The sequence below is a fragment of the Tenrec ecaudatus genome, chromosome 1, assembly GCF_050624435.1.
Source record: "Tenrec ecaudatus isolate mTenEca1 chromosome 1, mTenEca1.hap1, whole genome shotgun sequence".
Taxonomy (NCBI): domain Eukaryota; kingdom Metazoa; phylum Chordata; class Mammalia; order Afrosoricida; family Tenrecidae; genus Tenrec; species Tenrec ecaudatus.
This window is the reverse complement of record NC_134530.1, coordinates 7,211,282-7,236,468: the sequence shown is the minus strand read 5'-3', so window position 1 is coordinate 7,236,468 and position 25,187 is coordinate 7,211,282. Positions and strand designations below refer to the sequence as shown.

The window sequence follows — 25,187 nt, the reverse complement described above, 5'->3', positions numbered from 1 at the left end:
TCTGGGCTCCTTCCCTCTCCATAGGAAATTGATGGTCAGTTTTTCCAATCCTTTGAAGAAGGTTCTTGGTATTTTAATTTTGATAATGTTAAATTTATATAGTTCCTTAGGTAAGATTTACATCTTTACTCGATGAGTCTTCCGATGCATGAGATATTCTTTCATTTGTGGAAGTCTCTTTTTGTTTCCTGTAGTAGAGTTCTATAGTTCTCCTTGTTTTTCTGGTTTGATTTATTCCATGATATTTCAATTTCTTATTGATTATTGTGAAGGGTACGGCTTTCTTGATGTCCTCTTCCGTGGTTTTGTCTAATGTATATAACAAACCAATAGCCTTCTGTTTGGTGATCTTATATCCTGCCACTCTTCCTTATTGCTCTATCACTGCCAGTACTCCTGTTGTGGCGCTTTGGGGGGGGGGGTGTTCAATATATATAATCATGATGTCTGCAAATAGAAATTATTTCATCTCCTCTTCTCCAGCCATATAACTGTAATTCCCTTCTGCTGCCTTATGTTGTTAGCTATGACCTCCAGAATAATGCTGAACGAAAATCGGAAGAAAGGGAAACTTTATCTGGTTCCTTTTTTCAGTTGGATTGTTTTTCTCTTCTCCATTGACTATGAGGTTGGTTATTGACTAAATCACTTGTATTAACTTGAGGAATTTTCTTTCCTTTCCTATCTTCTTGAGTGTCTTAATTAGGAATATTGTTGGATGTTATCATATGTTTTTCTTCATCTATCAATATTATCATGTGGTTCTTATACTTTTTCCTATCAATGTGATGGATTTTGTTGATGAACTTTTGAATGTTGAACCAGTCCTGCATTCCTGGAATGAATCCCACCTGATCATGATGTATGTTATGTTTTATATACTTTTGTATTCTATCGGCCCATTTTATGTTAAGGATTTTTGCATCTGTGTTCATTAGAGATTTCTGTCTGAGGTTCGCTATTCCTGTATTCCTGTGGGATACTTTCTCTGTTTGGGTATCAAAGATATACTGGCTTCATAGAATGGGTTTAGGAGCTTGCCATCTTTTTCTATGCTCTGGAATAATTTGTAGAAGATCGGTGTCAACTCTTCCCCAAATGTTTGGTAGAATTCTCCTGTGAAGCCATCTGGTCCAGGAACATTTTCCTTGGTAGTTTCTTGATAACCATATCTATTTTTAGTTCTGCTATGGGTCTGTTAAGGTTTTTGACATCTGTCTGGGATAATCTAGGGATAGATTGTTTTTCCAAGTATTTGCCCATGTCGTCCACATTGTTGAATTTATTACAATACAGGCTTTCATAATACTTTGTGATTATCCTTTTAATCTTGTTTGGGGTCTATTATGATTTCTCCAGTTTCACTACTCTTACTGCCTATTTATGTTTGCTCCTTCATTTCTTTGTGTTAATGTGCCAGTTGTCTTTTGATACTATTGATCCTTTCAAAGAACCACTTTTTTGTTGCATTGATATTTTGCATTGTCTCTTGCCTTCCCACTCCTTTAACTCTGATCTGATTGCTATTATTTATTTCCTTTTGCTAGTGGAAGTCTTCTCTTGACTCTGTTCTAGTTGATGGATGTTTTGTGATAGCATATCAGTCACAAGTCTCTCTTCCTTTTTCATATATGCATTAATTGCTGTCAAACTTCCTCTGATAAGGTTCTTGCTGTGTACCATAGGTTTTGGTACATTGTAACCTCAATCTCATTAGTTTCTAGAAACTGCCCAAACTTCTCTCTAATCTGGGTCAGTAAACATTTGAGTCACAGAAGATGTTTTTCATCCTTCAGTTGTTTACCCTTGTTTTTCTAGTCATCCTTTAGTTGACTTCTTGGCTTTGTGCTCTTGTTATATTGTTTTGTTGCTTTGTTTTTCTCTATCTTGTTTTCTGGGAACATTATTATCTCTGAAGGTCTATCTAGGTAAGATAGGTGGGATAAATGATCTGGAGGAAAAAATAACAGGACCGCTGGTTCCAGAGGGACATGGGAGAGGGGGAAGCAGGGGAAAGGAAGTGGGTGTTAACAAACCCAGGGACAGGGGGCCAACAAGTGATCCAAAATCAATGGTTGTTAGGGTGTAGGAGCCCTTGTAGTGTACAATCAAGGGCAATGTAAATGACAGGAATTACTGAAAGCCAAATGAAGGCTGAACATGATTGTGGGATGAGAGGAAAGGAAAAGGATATAGAGCAAAGAACTGTGGGGGGTAAAGGACATTTATAGAGGTCTAAGTACAGGCATGTACATATATGTAAATATCTTTATATATGATGATGGGGAAATAGATATATGTGCATATATTTATAGGTGTAGTATTAAGTTAGCAGATGAACATTGGGCCCCTACTCAAGTACTCCCTCAGTGCAAGAACACTTTGTACTATTAAACTGGAATTCCATGTTGTCTACCTTCCCCACACGGTTGCTGAAGACAAAGGCTGGTGCATAAGCAAATGTGGTGAAGAAAGCTGATGGTGCCTGGCTATCAAAAGATAAAGCATCTGGGCTCTTAAAAGAGTGAAGATAAACAAGTGACCATCTCGCTGAGAAACACCAAAGCCCACATAATAGAAGCACACCAGCCTGTGTGATCATGAGGTGTTGATAGGACCAGGTATCAGGCATCAAAGAACACCAAATCAATTATTGTGAATGAGGGGGAGTGGGGAGTGGAGACCCAAAGCACATCTGTAGGCAACTGGACACCACCTTACAGAAAGGTCGCAGGGAAGAGACGAGTCATGCAGGGTGCAGTATAGCACCAATGAAACTTACACCTTTCCTCTATTTCTTTAATGCTTCCTCCCCGCCTCTCTCACCCCCCTCCCCGGCCCTCCGCTCTTATGACCCCAATTCTACCTTACAAATACAGCTAGACCAGGGGATGTACACGGGTACAGATAAGAGCTGGAAACATAGGGAATCCAGGACAGAAAAACCCCCCAGGGCCAATAATGAGAGCAGGGGAAGGTGAAGGATAAAGGGGGAACCAATCACAATGATTTACATATAAGCCCTGCCTGGAGGACAAACAACAGAAAAGTGAATGAAGGGATACATCAGACAGTGTAAGAATGAAAAAAATTATAAATTATCAAGGATTTGTGTGGAAAGGAAGGTGGAAGAAAAAGAGAAAAAAATGAGGATCTGATACCAAGGACTCAAGTAGAAAGAAAATGATGATGGCAACAAATTTACAAATGTGCTTGACACAATGAATGGATGTATGCATGGTGATAAGAGTTGTGCTAAACCCCAATAAAATGATTTTATAAAACGGAACAAAGAAGGAAAAGGTGGCTATAGTGCTCTTGTGGGCCACTTTGGCCTGGCCAGCTACATCCTTGACTTCTGCAGGACCCTGTTCCTTGAGCGCTACAAGGAATCCTGAGGAGACCATGTGACTGAATTCCCCACTCATTGATACCACAACGCTCAGCTTCTGTCCAGAAACACCATTGTAGTCAGGTTGGATGAACCCAGACCTGCATGAGGTGCTTCCTAGATATTTGCTCTCCGTCATGCCTGATGGGATTCCTGGAGCCATCAGTAGAATAAGGAGATCAAATATGTCTTTCTTTAGTAGCATTATTTTATTTGTGATTGTTGAGAACACACACCGCAAAACACACATGCATTCAGCAGCTTCTCCACATACAAGTCAGTGAGTGTAATGGATGATACACTTTGAGTTGAGAGACCGTCCTAAACCATTTCCCATTACGATCCTCCCCATTCACATGAACGCACTGTCCCTCAAGTTTCCTGCGAAAAGTCCCCAGAGTTGCTCTTCTGAGTTTGATTCCATAGAGATGCTTCAAAGAACACCGCGCTCAAGGCCACATGCTTGTCTAATTAACCTGAACTCTTGAGACCTTGTTTTTCAACCCTGTTTTTACACTGTGGTCAGGTCTCAGATGTCGAGCCCCAGGGCAGGATGGGGCCCAGGTGTTCTTACCCTGAGAAGTGACCATTTGGGACTGTCCAGAGGGAGTGAGAGAAAGAGCAGGACACGGCACCTGGGGTCACAGAGGCACTGAGGGCAGACGAATATATATCTGGAGCTCTCTGCGTCCAGCACTGCCCTCCTGCTGAGCAACTGCCAGTCTTGTCTCCGTGGCTGAGGGAGAGAGCATCTCATCAGTGTCCTGCACAGCTACGGCCTTTCCCTGTGGAAGGCGGATTGTCCAGTCTCCAGTTCTCCCCGTTCACCAGGGACTCAGAGCTCTGCCTCAGGCGGTGAGTTGTGGCTGGGATGCTCTCTCTGCTCTTTCTGCTTCTGCTCTGCCAGTTTCCTCCTCAGGAACCCACCATGAGCTTTAATGACTGCTACCAGTGCATGCAGCCCAGTGTCTACACGGACGGGGATCTGGTGCTTGGGGGCTTTCTCCCTCTCTACACGGTGGTTCATGACTCAGAAGCCCAGTGGAAATATTTTGTGACCAGTCCAAGGGAAAATGTGACATTTGATGTGTAAGTCTCTGTGTGTCTGAGTGTGAATGGGGACATGAAAGCTGCATAGAGAGCCTCCCCGGGCTGTGATTCATAAGTTCTTCCCTCTCCTTGTTTGCATGACTTTGAGTCTGATATGGCCATGGGTGACCTCATGAGCAGCGGAATGAAATGCGGGGGGACCTGCACCTCATTCTTGGTCCTGAGTTGGTTTCTGCCCTTTGCTGCAGCCACTGACTCCCTGTCTCTGGAGGATGACCCTTATTGTCATTGACGCCACACTGCACTAAACCTGATGTTCTCTCTTTATTCTAGTCCCCATTTTGAATCTTTTTGCCCCTTTTTATCTCTGGATTATTTTTCTTCAGAGTAGAAACCATGACCCTCCCTGTACAAAACCCAAACTTGCTGCTGTGGAAACATTCTGACTTCTGCAAGCCCGTGCGCTGCAGAGTAGAACCCGCTCCTTGGGGGCATTTTCCAGAGAAGCGCATCCCCAGGCAGTCCTTCCATGGCTCTGCTTCGTAGATTTGTGCCTCACACTTTGCTTAGCTGTGTGTCAACCAAGGGCTTAACATCCCCACCACAGTGACCCATAGACCCTGTCCTATTCCCAACGTGGGATGTGGGAGGTGTTAGACTCCCTGGATTTCAAAATATTAAAATCTGGGCAGGAATTTAGTGCTAAAGGAAAGTCATTAAAATACAGATTTCTGGGAGAAGCCATCAAGGTGCCCTCTCAGGGAGATCTCTGTACCTGTCTCTGCAGCAAGGTCCTCATGTCCTCTATAGAGCTGTCAGAGAGAGTCAAAGGACGGGATGGAGAGCACCGGTTGGCAGGTTTCTCTGTGTTTTCAGACTGCTTTTCTCCACACGGCCAGGGACAGAGTCCCTGACAAGCAAGGCCGGCCTAGGCTTCCTGATGCTTCCTTACTGATCTGCAGTGGACTGATGCACGCAGGTCCCCGCATATGAAGAATGCAGTGTCAGTGAGCACCATAGATCAGGAAGGAAACATAAGGAAGCCTGTGTTCCCTGCTTACTGGGCAACGTGTCCCTGTCAGGGATGGAAACTTGAAGAGACTTTGAATCTGTAGGAGGATTCTGTGGGGTTGGGAAGAAAACAGATGTCAGCTAAATGTAGAAGCAGAACCTTTGCTAAGGTGAAAACACGTGAACTGCTCTCTTGCTTATTGTGTCATCAGCACTGACTATGACTATGTCATGTCTTTTGTTGAAATTTCTCTGATTCTGGTGACCTGTCCCTTAAGATTGTGAAGCAAACTGTATCAGATATGTGTTTGTCAAAAATTCTGAGGATGCTCTCTGGAGCCATGGAGGTGGAGTGAACCCCTCCAACTATTGCCTTGATAAAATCTTTAACCTTTAATTCTTAAACCTAAAATGTCCTCTGAATCCTCATTGAATGCAATAAAAGAAAAAGACATGATTAATCTTTATAATTAAAGAAAGTCTGTCTTGAGCAATGTGCTCTTGTAATGAGCTATGTTGTGAAATCAGATTGATAATGGCAACTCAGAGGTGTAGTGGAGAAGTTGAGGGGTCACCGAGTTGAAGTCAAGAATGGTGGAACAACCTGGAGGATAAGCAGAGTGTTTGCACAAGGGGCAGGAGGTCGTCAGAATCAAAGCGTTGTTCATGTAGAGCTGGTTCCAGTGCTGTCTGACGGTGGAAATCTTCAACAAGGAAATTCAGATGATTCCTTGCCGTCCTGAGGCTGTTCTTCCTCCAAGCTTTCTCTGTTGGCTTCCCTGCCCTGCCTTCCAGGCTGCATCGTGTGGATCACAAACCTTTGCTTCATAGAGTTCTTTACTTCCCAGGTTCCTAACCCACTGCTTGTTGGGTCAACTCCAAAAATCAGCCTTTGACATGTAAACACAAATGCAAGTGAATGACTTCCTTTGTCATCCCTTCTCCCCAATGAACTCATGTGTTTTTAATATTAACTCACCTAGGAAATCTTTCTCTCTGCTCCCAGGCTGGGATTTTAGGTCTGAACCTGCTGGTGCTTTAGGAACAGCATGCACATAAGCTGAGTTCCCAAAGCTAGAAGCACAACATTTTATGTGCACTGACATCTCAGGGAAAACCTCTCAATATGTCCTCTTGGTTCGTGACCATCATGCCTTGTAGATACTGCAGATTCTGAATCAAAACACCTCAATACAGCGAGTCACTCTATATTTTTCCTTTTTGCTTCCTAGTGCATAATCAATTTTGTGTTGACAACAGACTGTAACTTACTGAGAATGTCATGCCACCAGGAACAGGTTAGACTGTGGTGAGACTTATAACAAGGTGGCACAGAGAAATGAAATGAGCACACACTCTTGGAAAACCTTGTTGTTGGACCTGATCAATGCAGACTTGGTACAAACCTTTAATTTTTTAAAAAGAAATAACATCTGTGTAGCACAATAAATGTAAGCCTGTTTAAGATTTGAAGTGCATAGCTTTTATATCTAAAGTGCATTTATTTTTTGGCCTTGTCCAGGTTCAACTTCCAAAATTATGGTTACGCTCTGATATTTCGTTTTGCCATTGAGGAGATTAACAGGAATCCCCTCCTGCTCCCCAACATATCCCTGGGCGTCAGGCTCTACAATGCCTTTCCTAGTGTTGTCAGAACCCTGGAGAGCGTCCTCGGATGGCTGTCAGATAAGGAGCCCCCCATCCCTAATTACACCTGCCAGTCACACACCAAGAACATGGCGGTCATTGCAGGAATCCCCTCTGAGTTCTTGGAGCAAGCCGGGGCACTGCTGGAGCTCTACAGGACCCCACAGGTACGGGCGCTGTGGGAGTGGACCTTTCCTTCCTCAGTTTGGTTCTCTGGCCACGTAAGTGGAAGAGAAGAGGGACATAGGTACTGCCCATTGCTTTTAAATGAGTTGAAATAATTATTGTGAGATGAAAACTGGGACAGGAACGGATGTACCAGAGACTGCTCTTGCTACTGGGCCAAGTCAAACTGAATTCCAGAAATTCTGCTGCTCAGATCCTCTCAGACGTGCAAACTAGCTATCTGGACTAGGCCGAATGGTAACAACGGGGGAGTGGAAGGATTCATTCCATGAGCCCTTCATTAAGTTACTTATTTCATCTTCCACTTAAAATAGTGACATCCAACCCCGTGCTGTGGTGGGTGGGCATTGCCTTCGTTACTTGGTGCACTGGGAACAAATGCCGCCAAGGGGGGATTTTAAAATATAGATGTTTCTTTCTCACACTAGAGGCTCGAATCTGAATTGAGGTCCCTGAACCTAGAGTGAGGTTCTCGCTCTGTCACTCTGGGGGGTGGTCCTTGTCTCTCTTCAGTATTTGTTCCTTGATTCCTTTTCTGTCATTACATGGGATCATTTCCCCACATTTGTGTTTGTGCATGTGTGTCTGTGCTGGTTTTTACAACACTGAGCAGTGACAGGCTTAGGACAAGGCCTGCAGATTTGGGCTAATTAACATAGGAGACAACCTGATTTCTAAAACCGATTGGGTCCACAGGTGTGTCAGGACCCACACATATTATGAGAGAATACAATTTTATCCTTAGCACACTTCAAAATGTGATTCATATACTAACACACTCAGTCCCAATATTAAGGAAATGACAAGGCACGATGGTTAGGTTAGCTATTAGAAATGTGCAAACTGTGATGCACACTAGATATTGAACTTGTCTGATGTCATTCAGCTACACATAATAGAGTCAGAACCCAGTAAATCTAATTCTGAATATTGCTTCACACCCACAGAGTTCTATTCAGCTGTGTAAGGTTGGCTAAAGGAGCCCTGCTTGTTCATGCAGCTGCTAGGGCCTAAGCTGCTAACTGAAAGGTCAGCAGTTTCAACGTATTAGCTCCTTCCTGGGAGAAAGACATTGTCATCTGCTCCCATTAAGATACAGCCTAGAAAACCCTGTGCGGCTGTCCTGCTCTGTGTTACTCCAAGTCTAAGTTCATTTCCCCACTCACACGACCTATGGAGTCCCTGACTCTCTGCTTCCGATGGTCACAGTGATGCACAGTCAGTGGAGTGCAGCTCTGCTTTGTGCACGTGAATCACTATGAGTCAGCATCATGCTTAACTACAGTTCTGTTTTAACTTTGCTTCTGAGAACTCACATGGACTATTTCTCTCTTTTGATCCAGATATCCTACAGCACTTTTGATCCTTTGTTGAAAACTAAGGACCAGTTTTCCTCTCTCTATCAAATTTCCCTCAATCACAGTTGTCTGGCCTCGGGCATTGTCTCCTTATTGATCCATTTTGGATGGACATGGGTTAGTATATTAGTGCCAGATGACCCAAAAGGGGAACAGTTCCTTTGGGACCTTCGAAAAGAGATGACCATCAGAGGTGTCTGTGTGGCACTCATAGAAAAAATCCCTGTGACCAAGATAATATACAGCCCAAGAGATGCGAACTACCTCCCAAGAGTCCTGGACTCATCTGCAAATGCATTCATCATTTATGGTGAGATCAGTACATTACTAACTATGGCTTTGATAGATGACTATAATTTTATGACCCACAAGATATGGATCATTACATCCCAGTTGGATTTTTCTTTGATTTCAATTTTTCATTTGTTAGATATTTTCCATGGGACTCTTTTCTTTTCACACCCGAACGCTGAGATACCTGGTTTCAAACACTTTCTTAGGACAGTGACTCCTTTCAAGTACCCAGAAGACATTTTCCTTACCAAATACTGGCTCTCCGCTTCTCGGTGCTCACTTGCAGGAACTGTTCATGGGGAAATTCATGAGTGCCCACCCAATGCCTCCTTGGAGTCAGTGACTGAGCATAAAATAGACACGACCGTCATGAAATCCACCAATGATCTATATAACGCTGTCCACCTGGTGGCCCGTGCCCTGCATGACATGGTTTTCATGGGCAAGGAAACTAGCTCCCAGATGGAAGCAGAACACCCTGCGCTTCTCCCTTGGCAGGTAAAACGTCTTCTGGAAGTGATTCATATTAAGGGCTGATAAGTGTATGAGATTTAATTTATTGAGTTAAAATTTTATGATTCTACCTTGGCGGCATAGTGGATACTGTTGGGCTGCAAACCACATGGTCAGCAATTTGAAACCAGCAGCATGATAAAGACTGAGATTTCTCCTCCTGTAAACAGTACCGTCATTATGATTTAGCATTGACATGATGGCAGTGAGTTTGATTTTGGTCATCTATTGCAATATTCAAGATTAAGGGATGATTAATATTTCCTAATTTGAAATCATGCAATAGAGGTATGGAACCAAGCACAGGTGGTTCAAATCCACCTGTCCGTGCATAGAAGGAATGCAAAGGTACATGTTCTTATACAGATTTGCCACCTCGCAAACCCTATATGGGATTGCCATGGATGTGAGCAGGAACCCAGAGGCATAGTGGGTTATGTGTTTCGCTGCTAACTACAAGGTCAGCAATAGAAACCACTACGCTGCCTGATAGAGAAAGATGAGCTTTGGACTTCTTTAATCAGTTATAGCATCAACAATTCAGAGGTGCAATTCTATGCTGATTTCTAGGGTCACTGTGAGTCAGATTTGACTTGACAACACTGGATTTTCTGAGAATGCACTTGAATCACTGGCTGGCAATGAATTTCTTTTCTGGTGGGTGGGAGAAAGTCTGTCAGTACAATAATCCACATGGAGGTGAATGGGATGCAAGCCACCAAATATGATAATAGATACATCTCAACTCACTACCATTGAGTCAATGCTGACTCAAGTGACCCTCTGTGGGTTTATGAAACTGTAAGTATTTATGGAAGTAGAAAGTCCAGTCTTTCTTGCTCAGAGCTGCTAGTGGATTTGAACTGCCAACCATGGGGATAGCAGCCCGGTGCTGAACCATCACAGCAGCCAGGACCATAATAGACATAGAGACGAATGGAATTAAAACTCCAGAAAGGAATCATGTATCTACGGTCAACTGTTTATTGACAAGGAACCTTTGTCTCTTCCTGCATTTGATGAATCTCTTCAGGAGCCCTAGGAAAACCCATGACTGTGGTTGATGCTCTTAATTCCCAATAGAGTCAATGGAAGTGACATTTTCTGGAATGGTTACATAAATTACTCCTGAGGCCCAGGTAACACAAATTGTTTGATTTTCTGTAGACTACTAGCCTAAAAGTTGGTGATTCTAACTTCCTCCGCCGCACTGTGGTAAGACCAAACCCCCCTAACAGCCTGGCAAGCGTGAACAAGAAAAGCAGATGTTGCTGTTCAAGTCCCTTAGCGCATAGGGTTGTTGGGGGTCACACTTGCGTAATTGTTATGGGTTGAAGTTTGTATTGATCTGGGGCAGGTAGAGTGCTCTTCCTGGAACACGCAGAACAGTCAGTGAACATCCTGGGATGATACCTGTTCAGAAAGGGACATGGACACACGGATGAGGAAACCTGTGTCACTGCTTAGCCATTCCACATATCTTTAGTTCACACCTGAGTTTGTTGTCTCTGATGTCCATGTGCATCTCTATTAATGATTTTGCTCCTTTAGCTCCACCCCTTCTTAAAAGACGCTTATCTGGAAAACAGTGCTGGAGAACATGTGTCCCTGAATGAGAACAGAAACTGTGTGTCACGATATGAGATTATGAACTTTCTGAATTTTCCTGGTGGTCTTTGCCTATCCATGAAAGTCGGAGAGTTCACCCCCCAGCATCGAAGTGGGCCAGGTTTGATGATCCAGGAGGAGCTGATAGAATGGCCCTTTGGATTCACAGAGGTTTGGATGAATTCTTCATTTATATCCCAAAGCAGAAACAAGACATGAGAATAATTCTGTGGCCACTTAACTGATTATAAAATTTGTATTGAGTAATATAGTCTAAGTTTTTTGTTTGCTTTCTAAGGGCTATGAAGGAACACTTTGAATTAAGGCAAACCCATGTGCTACAGTGTAGAATTGCTCCCTGGGGTTTCTGGGCTGTGATGTGAACAGAGGCAGGTGGTCCAACGTTCTTCTTTGTCATCATTGGTTTTGTTAGTATTGAGTGCTTGTGCCACCACTTGTCAGAATAAAATTGAGGTATACATATAATATAGAAATGTTATATATATATATAAAACTTGAACACAGTGAGACTAATGATAGAGCAATATGAACGGCTTTATAGATTCAATTTACCTATAGCTCAGATAAGTTGAGAGAGTATTCATCGCTTTTGGTTTATTGTTTGACAGCCATGACCTCCTACCGAATTACAAAAAACAAACCTCAAAGCCATTACTGAACAGTTAATTCTGAGTCATGTCTATTCTGAATCCCATAGAGTTTCCTTGACTCTAATCTTTAAGGAAGTAGATCTCCTGCTTTCTGGGGTGATTCTAGGTGGCTTCATTCAGACATCCCACCTTTCAGTGAGTAGTTGACTAAAAATACTTTGTGTCCCCATGGCCTAGTTGTCATTGACAGGTACCATTGAGTCTGTTCCAACCCACAGCAACCACGTGTACAATAGAAGGAAACCTGCTCTCTCGGTCCTGTGCATCCTCACAGTTGTTTCTATGCTTGTGCCCATTGTTGTAGGGCCTTACGTGAACCTGACTAGGACAGAATGTATCCTGGTGACCTTGACATATGATGGCATGTATATAAAAATCAAATAAAATGTCCTCATTTCCTTTTTCCTTGGAAAAATAAATTTTATTCTATTGAACTTGTATCCGATTGTGATTGTGCTTGACCTCACTGTTTGCTCTCAGCAGGCTCAAAGTTTGTAGGGAATCTCAAAAATAAGTTTTTATGTATTATAATGCTGGGGATGCAACAGTTAGCATCTTGGATGCTAACGGAAAGGATGGTGATAGGAACCTACATTGGCTCCAACACAGGAAGCCCTGTTGATTGGCTTTCTTAAAGAATACAGACGTGGATCCTGAAGGGGCTGTTCTACTGTGTGTTATAGGAGTAGTGTCATTGTGATGCAGGATCATTCGAGCCCTTATGAGTCAGGTTTATGAAATAACAACAAACCCTTGTTATGCTCTTTGATCACATTGTAAGGTAATATGATCAATTCACACAAGACTAGTGAACTATTATACTTGATTTCTTTCTTACAGACCCCTCACTCGGTGTGTAGCAATAGCTGTGACCCGGGATTCATGAAAATAACTCAGGATTGGAAGCCTATTTGTTGCTTTGATTGTATTGCATGTCCAGAGGGAGAAATAGCTAATCAAACAGGTAGGAATTGACACAATACAACAGTCAGCTTCTCTCACTTCTAAGCAGCCTCCTGGAGCCCCTGGGCGGCACAAAGAGGGAAGCACCAGAGTCCATTCTGAGTTTTCCCAAAAGGTAGCTCAGAAGACAGATTTGCCAATCTATGTCCACGTGTTCAAAGTTACAGAAAACCACCTGGAGTTCACTTTTGTTCTGCCCTCATGGGGCACCATGAATGAAGTCCACTCAAAAGCCACTGACAAAGTCTATTTTGAAAGGTGACATATTCTTCATAGAGTGCTGCTATTTGGTTGATACAAAGAAATAGGGAGTTGCCAGATAAGGTGAAGATGACAATTTCAACACCCAATTCTTTTTACCCAGCACAATCTAAGCTTTGAATCATGTCGTTTCTTTCTTTCTTTAAACTCCATATCACTTTTCTCACCAGATAGTGACACATGTATGGAGTGTCCTCAAAGTGAGTATCCCAACATGGAGAGGAACCGCTGTCTGCCCAAAATAGTGGTCTTCCTGGCTTATGACGATCCCTTGGGGATGGCTCTGGCCTGTACAGCCCTGGGCTTCTCTGTCATCACAGCAGTGGTCTTGTGGGTCTTTGTGAAGCATCGAGACTCCGCCATAGTCAAGGCCAACAACCGGACCCTCAGCTATGTCCTGCTCCTCTCCCTCCTCCTCTGCTTCCTCTGCTCCTTACTCTTCATTGGCCGTCCCGACACAGCCACCTGCATCCTCCGGCAAATCACCTTCGGAGTTGTGTTCACTGTGGCTGTTTCCGCTGTTTTGGCCAAAACCATCACTGTGATCCTGGCATTCAAGGCCTTGACCCCTGGAAGAACCGTGAGGCGGTTGCTGCTGTCTGGGGCTTCTAATGCTGTGGTTCCTATCTGCTCCATGATTCAACTGATTATCTGTGGGGTCTGGCTGGGAACCTCTCCCCCTTTTATGGACACAGACACACACTCAGAGCCCAGACACATCATCATCGTGTGTGACAAGGGTTCAGTCACTGCTTTCTACTGTGTCCTGGGATTCCTGGGCTTCTTGGCCCTGGGGACATTTTTCTTGGCTTACCAGGCCAGGAATCTGCCTGACACCTTCAATGAGGCCAAGTTCCTGACCTTCAGCATGCTGGTGTTCTGCAGTGTCTGGGTGACCTTCCTCCCTGTCTACCACAGCAGCCAGGGTAAAGTCATGGTGGCTGTGGAGATCTTCTCCATCTTAGCCTCCAGTGTGGGGCTTCTAGGCTGCATCTTTGCCCCAAAGTGCTATGTCATTTTCCTACATCCAGATAGGAACACATCCAAATGGTTATGGAATAAAACATGCTTTGAGGAAAAGTGACCAAAGATTACTTTTTTCTGTTTAGTTTCTATGTGATTGGTTCCTATTCATAGAGACCCTTGGTACAATGGAACAGAACACTTCTCTCTCCTGCACCATCACAACTGTAGCAGCCACTGATTCATCTCATTCTGGGTCTCCCTCTGTTTTTGCAGAACTTTTGCTCTATGGAACACCTAGTCCTTCTCTAGAGACTGGTACTTCTTGTGAACAAGTCCAAAGTACATGTGATAAAGGCTTTCCATCCTCACTTAAAAAAATCATTTTATTCTTGGCTCGTACAATTCTTATCACAATCCATACATATATCCACTGTGTCAAACACATTTGTACATTTGTTACCATCATCATTCTCAAAACATTTGCTTTCTACTTGAGCCCTTAATATCAGCTCCTCATTTTCCCCCTCCTCCCTACTCCTCCGCACTCATGAATCCCTGATAGCTTATAAATTATTATTATTTTGTCATATCTTACACTCTCCAACATCTCCCTTCATCCACTTTTCTGTTGTCCATCCCCCAGGGAGGAGAATATACGTAGATGCTTGTAATCGGTTCCCCCTTTCTAACCCACATTCTCTCCACCCTCCATGTATTGCTACTCTCACCATTGGTCCCAAAGGGGTCATCTGTCCTGGATTCCCTGTGGTTCCAGTTCCTTTCTGTACCAATGGACATCCTCTGGTCTAGCGAGATTTTAAGGTAGAATTGGGATCATAATAGTAGGCGGAGGAAGCATATAAGAAGTAAAGGAAAGTGTTAAGTTTCATCGTTGCTACACTGTAACCTGACTGCCTCATTTCCCAGTGACCCATCAGTAAGGAGGTGTCCAGTTCCCTTCAGATGGGCTTTGAGTCTCCACTCTGCACTCTCCCTAGCCTCACTTCTAAAGAACATTCTGGCTCTACTTCTTTAAAATAAATTCCTCTTTTCTATATCTGTGCTTTGTTTATTTGCTATTCTTCACCACCATTATAACTTACATGCATTAATTATTTTTTCTTGTTTTATTTTATTGTACTCAATATTTTTATTTCAACCTTATATCAGAGCGTTTTTAGTTCTACTTGTCATTGGCAATGTTTGACTTCATAAGAAAGACTTGTATTTTTTTGTTTGATCACCAAGGTAAAATCTATTTTCATGGAGTTCTTCCCAAGTTATGAGTTGTAGTAGAACTGTCATATAGTATTTTTAAAATCAATTTATTCGGGCCTCATACAGCTCTTATCATCATCCATCCATGCATGAGTAGTGTAAAGTTCATTTGTGCATTCATTGTCCTCATTATTCTCAAAACATTTGCTCTCCACTTAAGCCCCTGCCATCAGTTCCGCATTTTCCCCTCCCTTCTGTTCACCCCTCCATCATGAACCCCATATAGTTCATAAATTATTGTTTTGTTATATCTTGCACTGTCCAACATCTCCCTTCACCCATTCTTCTGTTGTCTGTCCCCCAGGGAAGAGATTATATGTAGATCCTTGTAATCGGTTCTCCCTTTCCACCCAACCCACCCTCCACCCTCCCAGTATCATCACTCATCCTGAGGGATCATTTGCCCTGCATGCCCAGTGTTTCCAGTTCCTATCTGTACCAGTGTATTTTCTCTGGTTTAGCCAGATTTGTAAGGTAAAATTGGATCATGATAGTAGGTGGACAAGGGGGTGGGTGGTGGTGGAAGAAGAATTTAAGAACTAGAGGAAAGTTGTATGTTTCATCGTTGCTACACTGCACCCTGACTGGTTTGTCTCCTCCCCACAACTCTTCCGTAAGGGGATGTCCAATTGCCTATGAGGGGCTTTGAGTCTCCACTCCACACTTCCCCTTATTCACAATGATATGATTTTTTGTTCTAATGATGCCTGATACCTGATCCCTTCAACACCTCATGATCTCACAGGCTGATGTACTTATATCAGTCCAGTGAAGTTATGTTTGTTGAGCTTGTATCCTGTCACTCTGCCAAACTCCTCTATTGTGTCTAGTACTCCCCTTTTGGAGCCTTTGGAATTTTCCATATATAAAATCATATTATGTGCAAATAACGATAGTTTCTCATCTACCTTCCCAAAACGAATACTTGATGGCTTTTCTTTGCCTTATGCTGTTAGCTAAAACTTCCAATACGATATTAAATAAAAGTGGAGAAAAGGCCATCTTTGTCTGGTCCCTTTTTCAGTGGGATTGCATTAGTCTTTTCTCCATTGACTACCATGTTGGCTCTTGGTTTTTCATATATAGCTTGTATTGTCTTGAGAAATTTTCCTTCCATTCCTATCTTCTCAAGTGCCCTATTTTTTTGCATCTATCGATATTATCATGTGTTTCTTATAGTTTTTCATGTCAATGTGGCGAATGATACTAACAATCTTTCGTATGTTGTACTATCTCTGCATTCCTAGTATGAATCCCACTTGGTCGTGGTGAATTATTTTTTTAATACACTTTGTGTTCTACTGGCCAATATTTTGTTAAGGATTTTTGCATTGATGTTCATTAGGGATATTGGTCTATGTTATCAATTCTTATGGGATCCTTGCCCAGTTTTGGTATCAGAGCTATACTAGCTGCATAGGAGTTCTGGAGGTTGGCGTCTTTTTCTATGTTCTGGAAAAGCTTGTGTAGGATTGGTGTTAGTTCTTCCCTAAATGCTTGGTGAAATTCTCGCGTGAAGCCATTTGGTCCAGGGGATTTTTGTTGGCAATCCCTTGATAACCTGGTCTGTTTCTTCCATTGCTATGGGTCTGCTGAGATTCTTGACTCCCTTTAGGAATAGGCTAGGGAGGAATTGCTTTCCCAAGAGTTTTTCCAAGTCTTCCAAGTTGTTGAGTCTTTGGAGTACAATCCTTCGTAGTATTGGGTAATTATCATTTTGATTTCATTAGGGTCTGTTTTATTGTCCCTCTTTCATCTCTCATTCATGCTATTGGAATTTGTTCCCTCCTTTCTTTGGTTAGGTTTGCCAGTGGTCTGTCGATTCTGTTTATCCTTTCAAAGAACCAACATTTAGCAGCAATATTTTTTACATGATTTTCTTATTTTCCCTCTCCTGATTCTCAGCCCTGATTTTTATTATGTCTTTTCTAAAGCTATTAGTGGATTTGTCGTGCTGACTCTGCTCTAGTTGTTGTAAAATGTGTGCCAGCATATCAATCACGAGTCTCTCTTCCTTTTTCAGGTATGCATGCATTGCTATGAAACTTCCTCTGATAACTGCCTTGGTTGTGTCCCATAAATTTTCATACTGCGTGTTCTCATTTTCTTTGGTTTGGAGAAATTCCTAATTTCACCTCTGATCTGTGCCAGTGTGCACGCCTTTTGCAATAGAGAATTATTCATTCTCCAATTGTTAGCTCTTGTTTTTTTTGTCTTCCTTCTGTTGATGTCCAGTCTTATGGCACAGTGGTCAGAGAAAGTGGTCTGTGTGATATCAATGTGCTTAAATTTATGTAGATTCTCCTTATACTTGGGCATGTGTTCTATATTCAAATATGTACCCAGCGGGCTTGAAAAAATGTGAATTATTTTATATTTGGATGAAAATCTCTGTAAATGTCTATCAGGTCAAATTGTCTAACTGTATAATTTAGATCACGCTCCTCATTGTTGAGTTTCTTTCCCTGTGATCTATTTTTCTCAGAGAGTGGTGTTTTCAAGTCACCCAATATAACTGTTGAGGCTGTGATTTCTTTTTTCATCTTTTGGAGTGTTTGGTTGACATATTCAATGGGTCTCTCATTCAGGGAATATATGTTTACAATGCTTAGTGGTTCTTTGTCTATCATTCCCTTGAGCATTATATAGTGTCCCAGCTTATATCTGTTTTTATGGTTTGCACTTTGAGGTCAATTTCATCCGACATTAGGATTGCAACTCCTGCATTTTTGAATTGCTGTTTGCTTTGTATACCTTCCTCTAGCCTTTCATTCTCAGCCTATTTTTGTTTTTAGCCTTGTGATGTGTCTCCTGTTGTCAGCAGATTGATGGATGGTGTTTGTTAAGCAAGTCTGCTAGCCTCAGTCTTTTAATGCCTGAGTTCAGGTCATTGATATTCTGGGTTATTATATCCATCTGCGGACTTTGTGATGCTATCTTATACCTTTTGTGTTGGGTGTTTTCCTACCTTCCTATCTTATTGGTGTGTTGTGCATGTGTATGTGGAGGTCTCTTATTTATGCTTGGTGAATGCTGTTATTCTTCCCATACTGGGTCGGCAAGGATCTTTTGTAGGTCAGGGTTTCTTCTACCGTATTCTTTGAGTTTTTCCTTGTCTGGGAAGACTCTTATTTCTCCATCTATCTTGATCGATAATTTGGCTGGGTAAAGTATTCTTCGGTTTGCATTGTTTTCCTTCAATTTTTGGAATATGTTACTCCAATCTCTCCTCTTCTTCATACATTCTGCTGATAGGTCTGAGCATATTTTTATTTGGGAATCTTTATATGTGATTGTTTTTTTCCCTAGTTGCTCTCACGATTTTCTCCTTTTCCTCAAAATTGGATAGTTTAACTATTATGTGCCCTGGTGTCTTCTTCTTGGGATTCAGTCTAGCTGGTGTTATTTCAGCCTCCTGAATGATTGCCTGGTTTTCATTCATTAAACAGGGGATGTTTTCCTATAAGAATCCTCTCACTATTGTTGCAGATAACTTCTTTGCTGTGTATTCCTTCAGTAAACCAGTAATTCTAATGTTGTTCCTCTTCATAGCATCAGACATAGCTCTTAGGTTTTCTTCCATTTCTCTAATGATCTTATTCAATTTTTGGTTGTGTTTGTTAAAGTATGGTTGGCTGTCCTCCAAGTCATTGGTGCGGTTCTCTGCTTCTTCCGTCGATTCTCAAGGTCCATGTATCTGCTACTGGATTTTGTTATCTCCTCCCTAAGCTCTTTTTATTTCCCTTTGGTATGTGGACTTTATCTCCTCTGTCATTTCGTCCTTTTCTGTATTGTTTCCCTCATATCCTTTATGACTCCAAGCAGCATTCTGAAATTTTCTTTCTGTGGCATCTCAATGCCTGCTTCTTCTATAGATGTCGTTATGTCCAGGACATCTTCTACCATTGCCTTTTGTTTCTCCGGTTTTTTCGTTGAGGTCATTGGGGCTGATGGCTGTTTGTGTTGCTTTGTTTTAGAGGAGTCAGATACCATTTTCTAGGGAGTGGAAGAGCACTGTCTCTCTGGGATACTTTCATAAATGCTTCTTCGATCTGCCTACTGTTAATTTCACTATGGAATTAGCCTACCTCTTTATGCTCCTGTGACTTCCCTGTCAGAAGGCTGGTGAGTTGCCTGCTCTGTTGTAGAGCACAGCGAATGGTGGGTGGAATTGCCTTGGCCAGGCAGATCACTGCAGAGGTTGGGCAGAGGTTCCTGCAGCATCTTGGAACATTGATGAGTGTTGGACGAGCTGCCTTAGGCCATGTGAGTCACTATGTTAGGCTGGAGGTAGTTCCCTCATTCACATGGTCCCAGAGAGGAAAAATAGAATCTCCCCCAACCCCACAGGCAGGAATTTCCAAGTAAGAAGTTGGGCGGAGTATCCCATAGTGGAGGTATTCCTGGCTTTCCCATACCAGGGCAACCCTGCACCGGGTGGAGCTCACCTAACTGGGTGTGGGGAAGTTGTAAATGCCCTTGCTCAGGGTACCTCAAACTTTTTAAACAAGGCATCAGTTCACTCTCCCTCAGACCCATTCGAGAGCCTGACTAGAGTTTTTTTTTTTAATTATGAAAAAATTCATATGTACCCTGCCCATAGCTTATTTTGAAGTAAAAGGCCAAACGGGGCAAAAACACCCAGAGGGCCAGATAAATGTCCATGGCAGTCTTCACGAGGCCCACGGGTCATACTTTATGGACCCCTGCCCTAGGCTAAGTCAGTGGAGTGTGAGAGAACAGGGAAGAGACAAAGAGGAGAAAAATAACTAAGCCCGCAGAGACTGTGGAGGGATAGAGAGAAGAGAGGGAAATAAAAGTAACAATATAGCTGAGCCCTGATCATTACCCGAGGGGCTGCAAAGGTTTATTACCTGCACCAAGGCCGTGACAAGCTGTGGCTGTGTTGAGATAAAACTCCTGCGCCAGCTCCAAATGATGCCGGCTCCTTCCGGGAATAAGGTCAAACCCAAGCCTGCCTCCACTGTGGTAAGCCAAAACCCCAGTCCCTCAAAACCTTGTGGAACTGTGCCTACTTATCTTTATGATGCTCCTCCTGCACTCCAACAGTGTTGAATTTGCCTCTTAGCAACTTTTCTGGGCTGATTTCTGCACAGTCCCTCTGGTATGTGTTACTCAGTCACTATCTTCCCGGAAGTCATCTATTTTGTTCTTTGTTATTCCTTCTACAGTGTTTACATGCATATGAGGTGATTGAAAATACCATGACCGCCATCAAGTGTGCCTTAGTTCTCAAAATGAAACTTTTTATCTTTCACATTTTAAAGAGATCTTTAGACAAATGGACACTATCCAATAGCATCCACTGGATGGCAGAGCACATTATTTCTATATTTTGCAAATTCATCCCATGGAATATGTCTTTTTGTTTCTTTTTCTGTAACTGGACCTGTTTGTCACTAAAGACTCCAAGACCATTTCAAATTGGTGCTGGTCATCTTTGGATCACACAACCCGATGTGCTTTTCTTGTGTGGACTCAGTTGATTCCTCACTGAAGATGACCACTTGTTGATTAAAAGCCTTAAAGACCCCGGGCGCTATTTTAATAGACAGCCAATCACCATCTACTTTCTTCACCACATGTTTCTCTAGCACCCTTACCTTCAGTGATTATTTCTTGAAGGCAAGTATTGAGTAGGACCATTTTGTAAGAACTAATTGTTCTAAAGATGGAGCTGCAATTTAATAAGATTCCAGAATTCATTCTTGTCTCTATGTTTCTTTGTTTTAAGTTGCTGTAACAAATGTGTTAGGGTTCTCTAGAGAGACAAAATCAGATTGCTAGTAATTATATATATATATATATATAAAGATAGATATATAACACAGTTGCTCAACAGGAGGGCAGTACTGGACACAACGAGCTCCAGATATATACTTGTCTGCCCTCAGTGCCAGTGCCACTGTGACCCCAGGTGCTGTGTTCTGCTCTTTCTCTCACTCCCTCTGGCCAGTCCCAAATGATCACTTCTGAGGTCAAGAACACCTGGGCCCCATCCTGCCCTGGGGTTCCCCATCTGAGACCTGGCCACTGTGTGAAAACACGGTTGAAAAACAAGTTCGCAACAGTTCAGGTTAATTAAAGAAGCATGTGCTCTTGAGCGCAGTGCTCTTTGAAGAATCTCTATGGAATCAAACTCAAAAGAGCAGCTCTGGCAATTTTGGGACTGGAAACTTGAGGGACAGTGAGTTCATGTCAATGGGGGAGGATCATATTGGGAAATGGTTTAGGATGTTCTCTTAACTCAAAGTGTATTATCCATCTGTCTCACTGACTTGTATGCAGAGAAGCTGCTGAGTTTACGTATGTTTTGCTGTGTGTGTTTTCAACAACCACAAATAAAATTATGCTACTAAAGAAAGATATATGTGGGCACCTTATTCCACTCAAGGCTCCAGGAAACTAAGCAGGCATGATGGGGAGCAAGTTTCTGGGAAGCACCTCATGCAGGTTGTGGGTTCATCCACCCTGGTTGCAATGGTGTTTCTTGCAAGGAGCTGAGCACTGTGGTATCACAAGGGACAGGGTCCTGCAGAAGCCAAGGAAGCAGCTGGCGATGCCTTGAGTGGTCCACAAGAGCACTATTGACACTTTTTCGGCCGTGTCCTTAGGCCTATTGATCATTTTCTGAAGGACAGACTTTGTGATCAACACAGGAAATCAACATTCAGTATGGCACTTCCTATCAGTTTGGAAACTGACAACATATAATCATCTATATCCAAATGGATTTACCTCTAGTGAATAGATTTGGGGTCTCTGGGTAGGACAAATGGGTGCTGATAGGTCTGAGTATATTCTTATTTGGTAACCTTTATATGTGATTGCTTGTTTTTCCCTAGCTGCTCTCATGATTTTCTCCTTTCCCTCAAAGTTGGATAATTTAACTATTATGTGCCTTGGTGACTTCTTTTGGGGGTCCTGTCTTGCTGGAGTTCTTTCAGCCTCCTGAATGGTTGCCTGGTTTTCATTCACTAAGCTGCGGACGCTTTCCTCCAAAAATTCTCTCACTATTTTTGAAGATGACTTCGCTGTTGTGTCTTCCTCCGGTAAGCCTATAATTCTAATGTTGTTCTGCTTCATAGAATCAGACATAGCTCTTAAGTTTTCTTCAGCTTCTCTGATGATCTCATTAGATTTTTGTTCGCATTTGTTAAAGTTTGATTGGCTGTCCTCCAAATCACTGATGCGTTTCTCTGATTCCTCCAGTCTCTTCTCAAGGTCCATGTGTATTCTACTGGTTTTTGTTATCTCCTCCCTAAGCTCCTGTATTTCTCTTTGATTTATGGCTTTTACCTCTTCTATCATTTCATCCTTTTTCTGTATTGTTTCCCTCATAGCCTCTATGACTCCAAGTAGCATTCTGAAAATTTATTTCTGTGGCAGCTAATGTCTGCTTCCTCTATGATTGTCATTATGTTCAGGCCATCTTCTGGCATTACCTTCTGTTTCTCCCTTTTTTTGTTGTTGACGTCCTTGGGGCTGATGGCTGTTTGCCTTGCATTGTTTTAGATGAGCCAGGTGCCATTTTCCTGGGACTTGAAGAGCACTGGCTCTCTCTGGAAGACTTGTAGGAGTGCTTCTTTGAACTGCCTATAGCTTATTTCACTATGAAATTAACCTACCACTTTATCTTCCTGTGGCTTCCCTCTCAGGGGAGTGACCCAGAAGGGTTGCCTGCTTTGGTGTTATGGAGGTTGGGCAGAGGTTCCTGCTGCAGCTTGGAGCATGGTGGAATTCACCTAGCTGGGTGTGGCACAGGTATAAATGCCCTAGGCTAAGGGGAGTGGTCTGGAGGATAGCAGTAGAATGTGAGAGACCAAGAAAGAGGCAAAGAGGAGACAAAAGTTAAAAAGCAAGCCCTATGAGCCTAAGGATTTTATTTTATTTTTTTTTTTTATCTCTTTGGCCAGCTAGAGTATACTCAAATGTAATTGTCTCTCACAGTCACTGGGCTGTAGTTCCTTGCTGTTTAAAGGGGGTCTTTGTTATGCTAAAAACTGCCAGGCCCTGTAGCTGAGTTCTGACATTCCTTAGCTAGATTACTTCTTATGCTGATTTATGTTAACTGCTTTCCTTGGAGTTGAGCAACCAGACTTGGATTTGAGTTTTAAACCAATAATATTTATTTCACCCCTTTTTTATATTTGCTTGTGATGTGCTCATAATTTTGGGGGCTGTCAGGCTGGCCCCCAGAGAGGGAGATCCAGCTTATTAGGGGGGTTGCTTCCTTCTTGGCCAATTGGAACTAAATTTGCTCCCTGGACTCCCAACTTTCTGCTTACATTCTCCCACACCGTGATCTTCCTAAGGTAATACTATATTTTTTTATTTTACTCTAAATTATGGCTACCTGCCACCACTTCCCTGGCTGTGGGCTCAAGGCAGCCATCCACGCAGAGAGCTCTGGAGAGACGTTCCTCTTGTGTCTGGGATTCTGTTCCCTCTCCCCCATCTGTCTGCAGAGATCACTGTTCCAGGCAAGGGCACAGCCGGCTAGAGCGCTTTAAAGCGTTCTTGGTTTGCTTTGTGAGAGGAAATCCCGCACAAAAAGGGATTCAGGAGAGACCCTGGTACCCTAGTTCTAATCTCAGGACTTCACCTCCCCGTTTCCTTCACCTTACCTCCCAATTTTCTGGTCTGGCAGCAGGAGCTCCAGAGGGATGAGTCCTATCTGGATGCCATTTTCACTCGCACCCCCTAGTTTATTTTTGTGTGTGTGTGCTGCACAGATACGGTGCTCTTTCCCCAAACTGAAGGTTTTCATGAAACCCTGCTCTGACCGAGTCCTTCAGAAACATTTTTACAGGAGTGTGTGCTCTCTTTGTGTCTCCGTGCCACATTTTAGTATTTCTCACAGCTCCTTCTAACATTTTCTTAGTGGTGTTTCACAACGTAGTAGACTACATTCTGTGTCAACATAACGTTTATGTAGGGGAAGCCAATTACTTAGTGTGACTCGCTTTATTATGGTGTTCTGGAACTACAATAGCTCTGGTTCATGCCGGTCCCAAAACAAGAGGGAATAACGAGGCATTTGACTCAGGCAACTCATTCGGCATAGATACATTGTTGTCTTTCTTCTCGTAGTCTCATCGTTTCAGGTCTCCATTGTCGAACTGAATTCATATCAACACTTCTTTAAAAGACCGCAGTGCTCAAGGCCGACATACAATATCAATTTAGGGCAATCCTTCTTTTGCCTTCATCAAGAGCCTGAGAGGACCGTTTAGATTTGAGGTTGAGATTTAAATATGATCTCATATCAAGAGTTTGAGGTATTCTCCTGCCTCCATGATTCCAGATCATATCCTCAGAACTGTTGTAATATCTATTCCTGACACAGTAGGTTTCATAGCCTTATGAGACGAAAATGTCCAGAAGCAGGGGAATTTCACCAGAAGATTTAACCGATACAACCTTAACCAGTGATAATTACCCAATAAGCTAGAAAACATATCCCATGTTTTCAGCACATCGAGACTCTTCTTCTACAATTAGCTGGCATCTGTCTCTCTCCCAACCCCACAGCACTCTCCTCCAAAGCCAAAGGCTCTTCTCAAGTTTGAAGTCTTTTAGAAGGACGCAGACAATAAGCAAGGATGTACAGGCTACTTTTTGCTAACTTACTAATCATAGTTTATATTGACATGTCTTTTTAAAAAAATATGAGGTGATGTCTGTGTCAACTTTTACAGTGCAAATTAGCCAGGAAGCACAAGCAAGCCCACGTTTAGTTTGCTTGTTGGGGAATCTGCCCCTGAACTTGTGGAGAGGTAAAGACGGAATCACACACAAGAATATTCTGCATCACTGTCCAAAGATCCATTTGTTTTAATTATTGATAGATCTCAAAGGGATATGAAGGGCTTACTGGTGAGATAGGTACTGTGGTCACTCTGAGAGGACACATTAAGGACAGGTCACTCAGAAATAGAAATTCTTACCAGCCCCCAATTTGGATGA

General features: G+C 42.6%; 1 protein-coding gene across 1 annotated transcript; it reads left to right on the top strand.

Annotated features, from left to right (window-relative positions):
- The first annotated feature begins 4,319 nt into the window (after positions 1-4,319).
- Positions 4,320-14,037, top strand: LOC142446931 (vomeronasal type-2 receptor 116-like). Its single transcript, XM_075548937.1, has 5 exons — positions 4,320-4,480; positions 6,975-7,266; positions 11,002-11,229; positions 12,570-12,693; positions 13,124-14,037. The coding sequence occupies exons 1-5, from the start codon at positions 4,320-4,322 to the stop codon at positions 14,035-14,037; spliced, it is 1,719 nt and encodes a 572-aa protein (XP_075405052.1).
- Positions 14,038-25,187: the final 11,150 nt, after the last annotated feature.

What these genes read in the sequence shown, in the direction of transcription:
- LOC142446931 (XM_075548937.1), top strand. Translation starts at nt 4,320, where the DNA reads ATGAGCTTTAATGACTGCTACCAGTGCATGCAGCCCAGTGTCTACACG. An exon ending in AGCTCTACAGGACCCCACAG is followed by an intron (nt 7,267 to 11,001) that starts GTACGGGCGCTG and finishes TTGCTCCTTTAG; the next exon opens with CTCCACCCCTTCTTAAAAGA. An exon ending in GGCCCTTTGGATTCACAGAG is followed by an intron (nt 11,230 to 12,569) that starts GTTTGGATGAAT and finishes TCTTTCTTACAG; the next exon opens with ACCCCTCACTCGGTGTGTAG.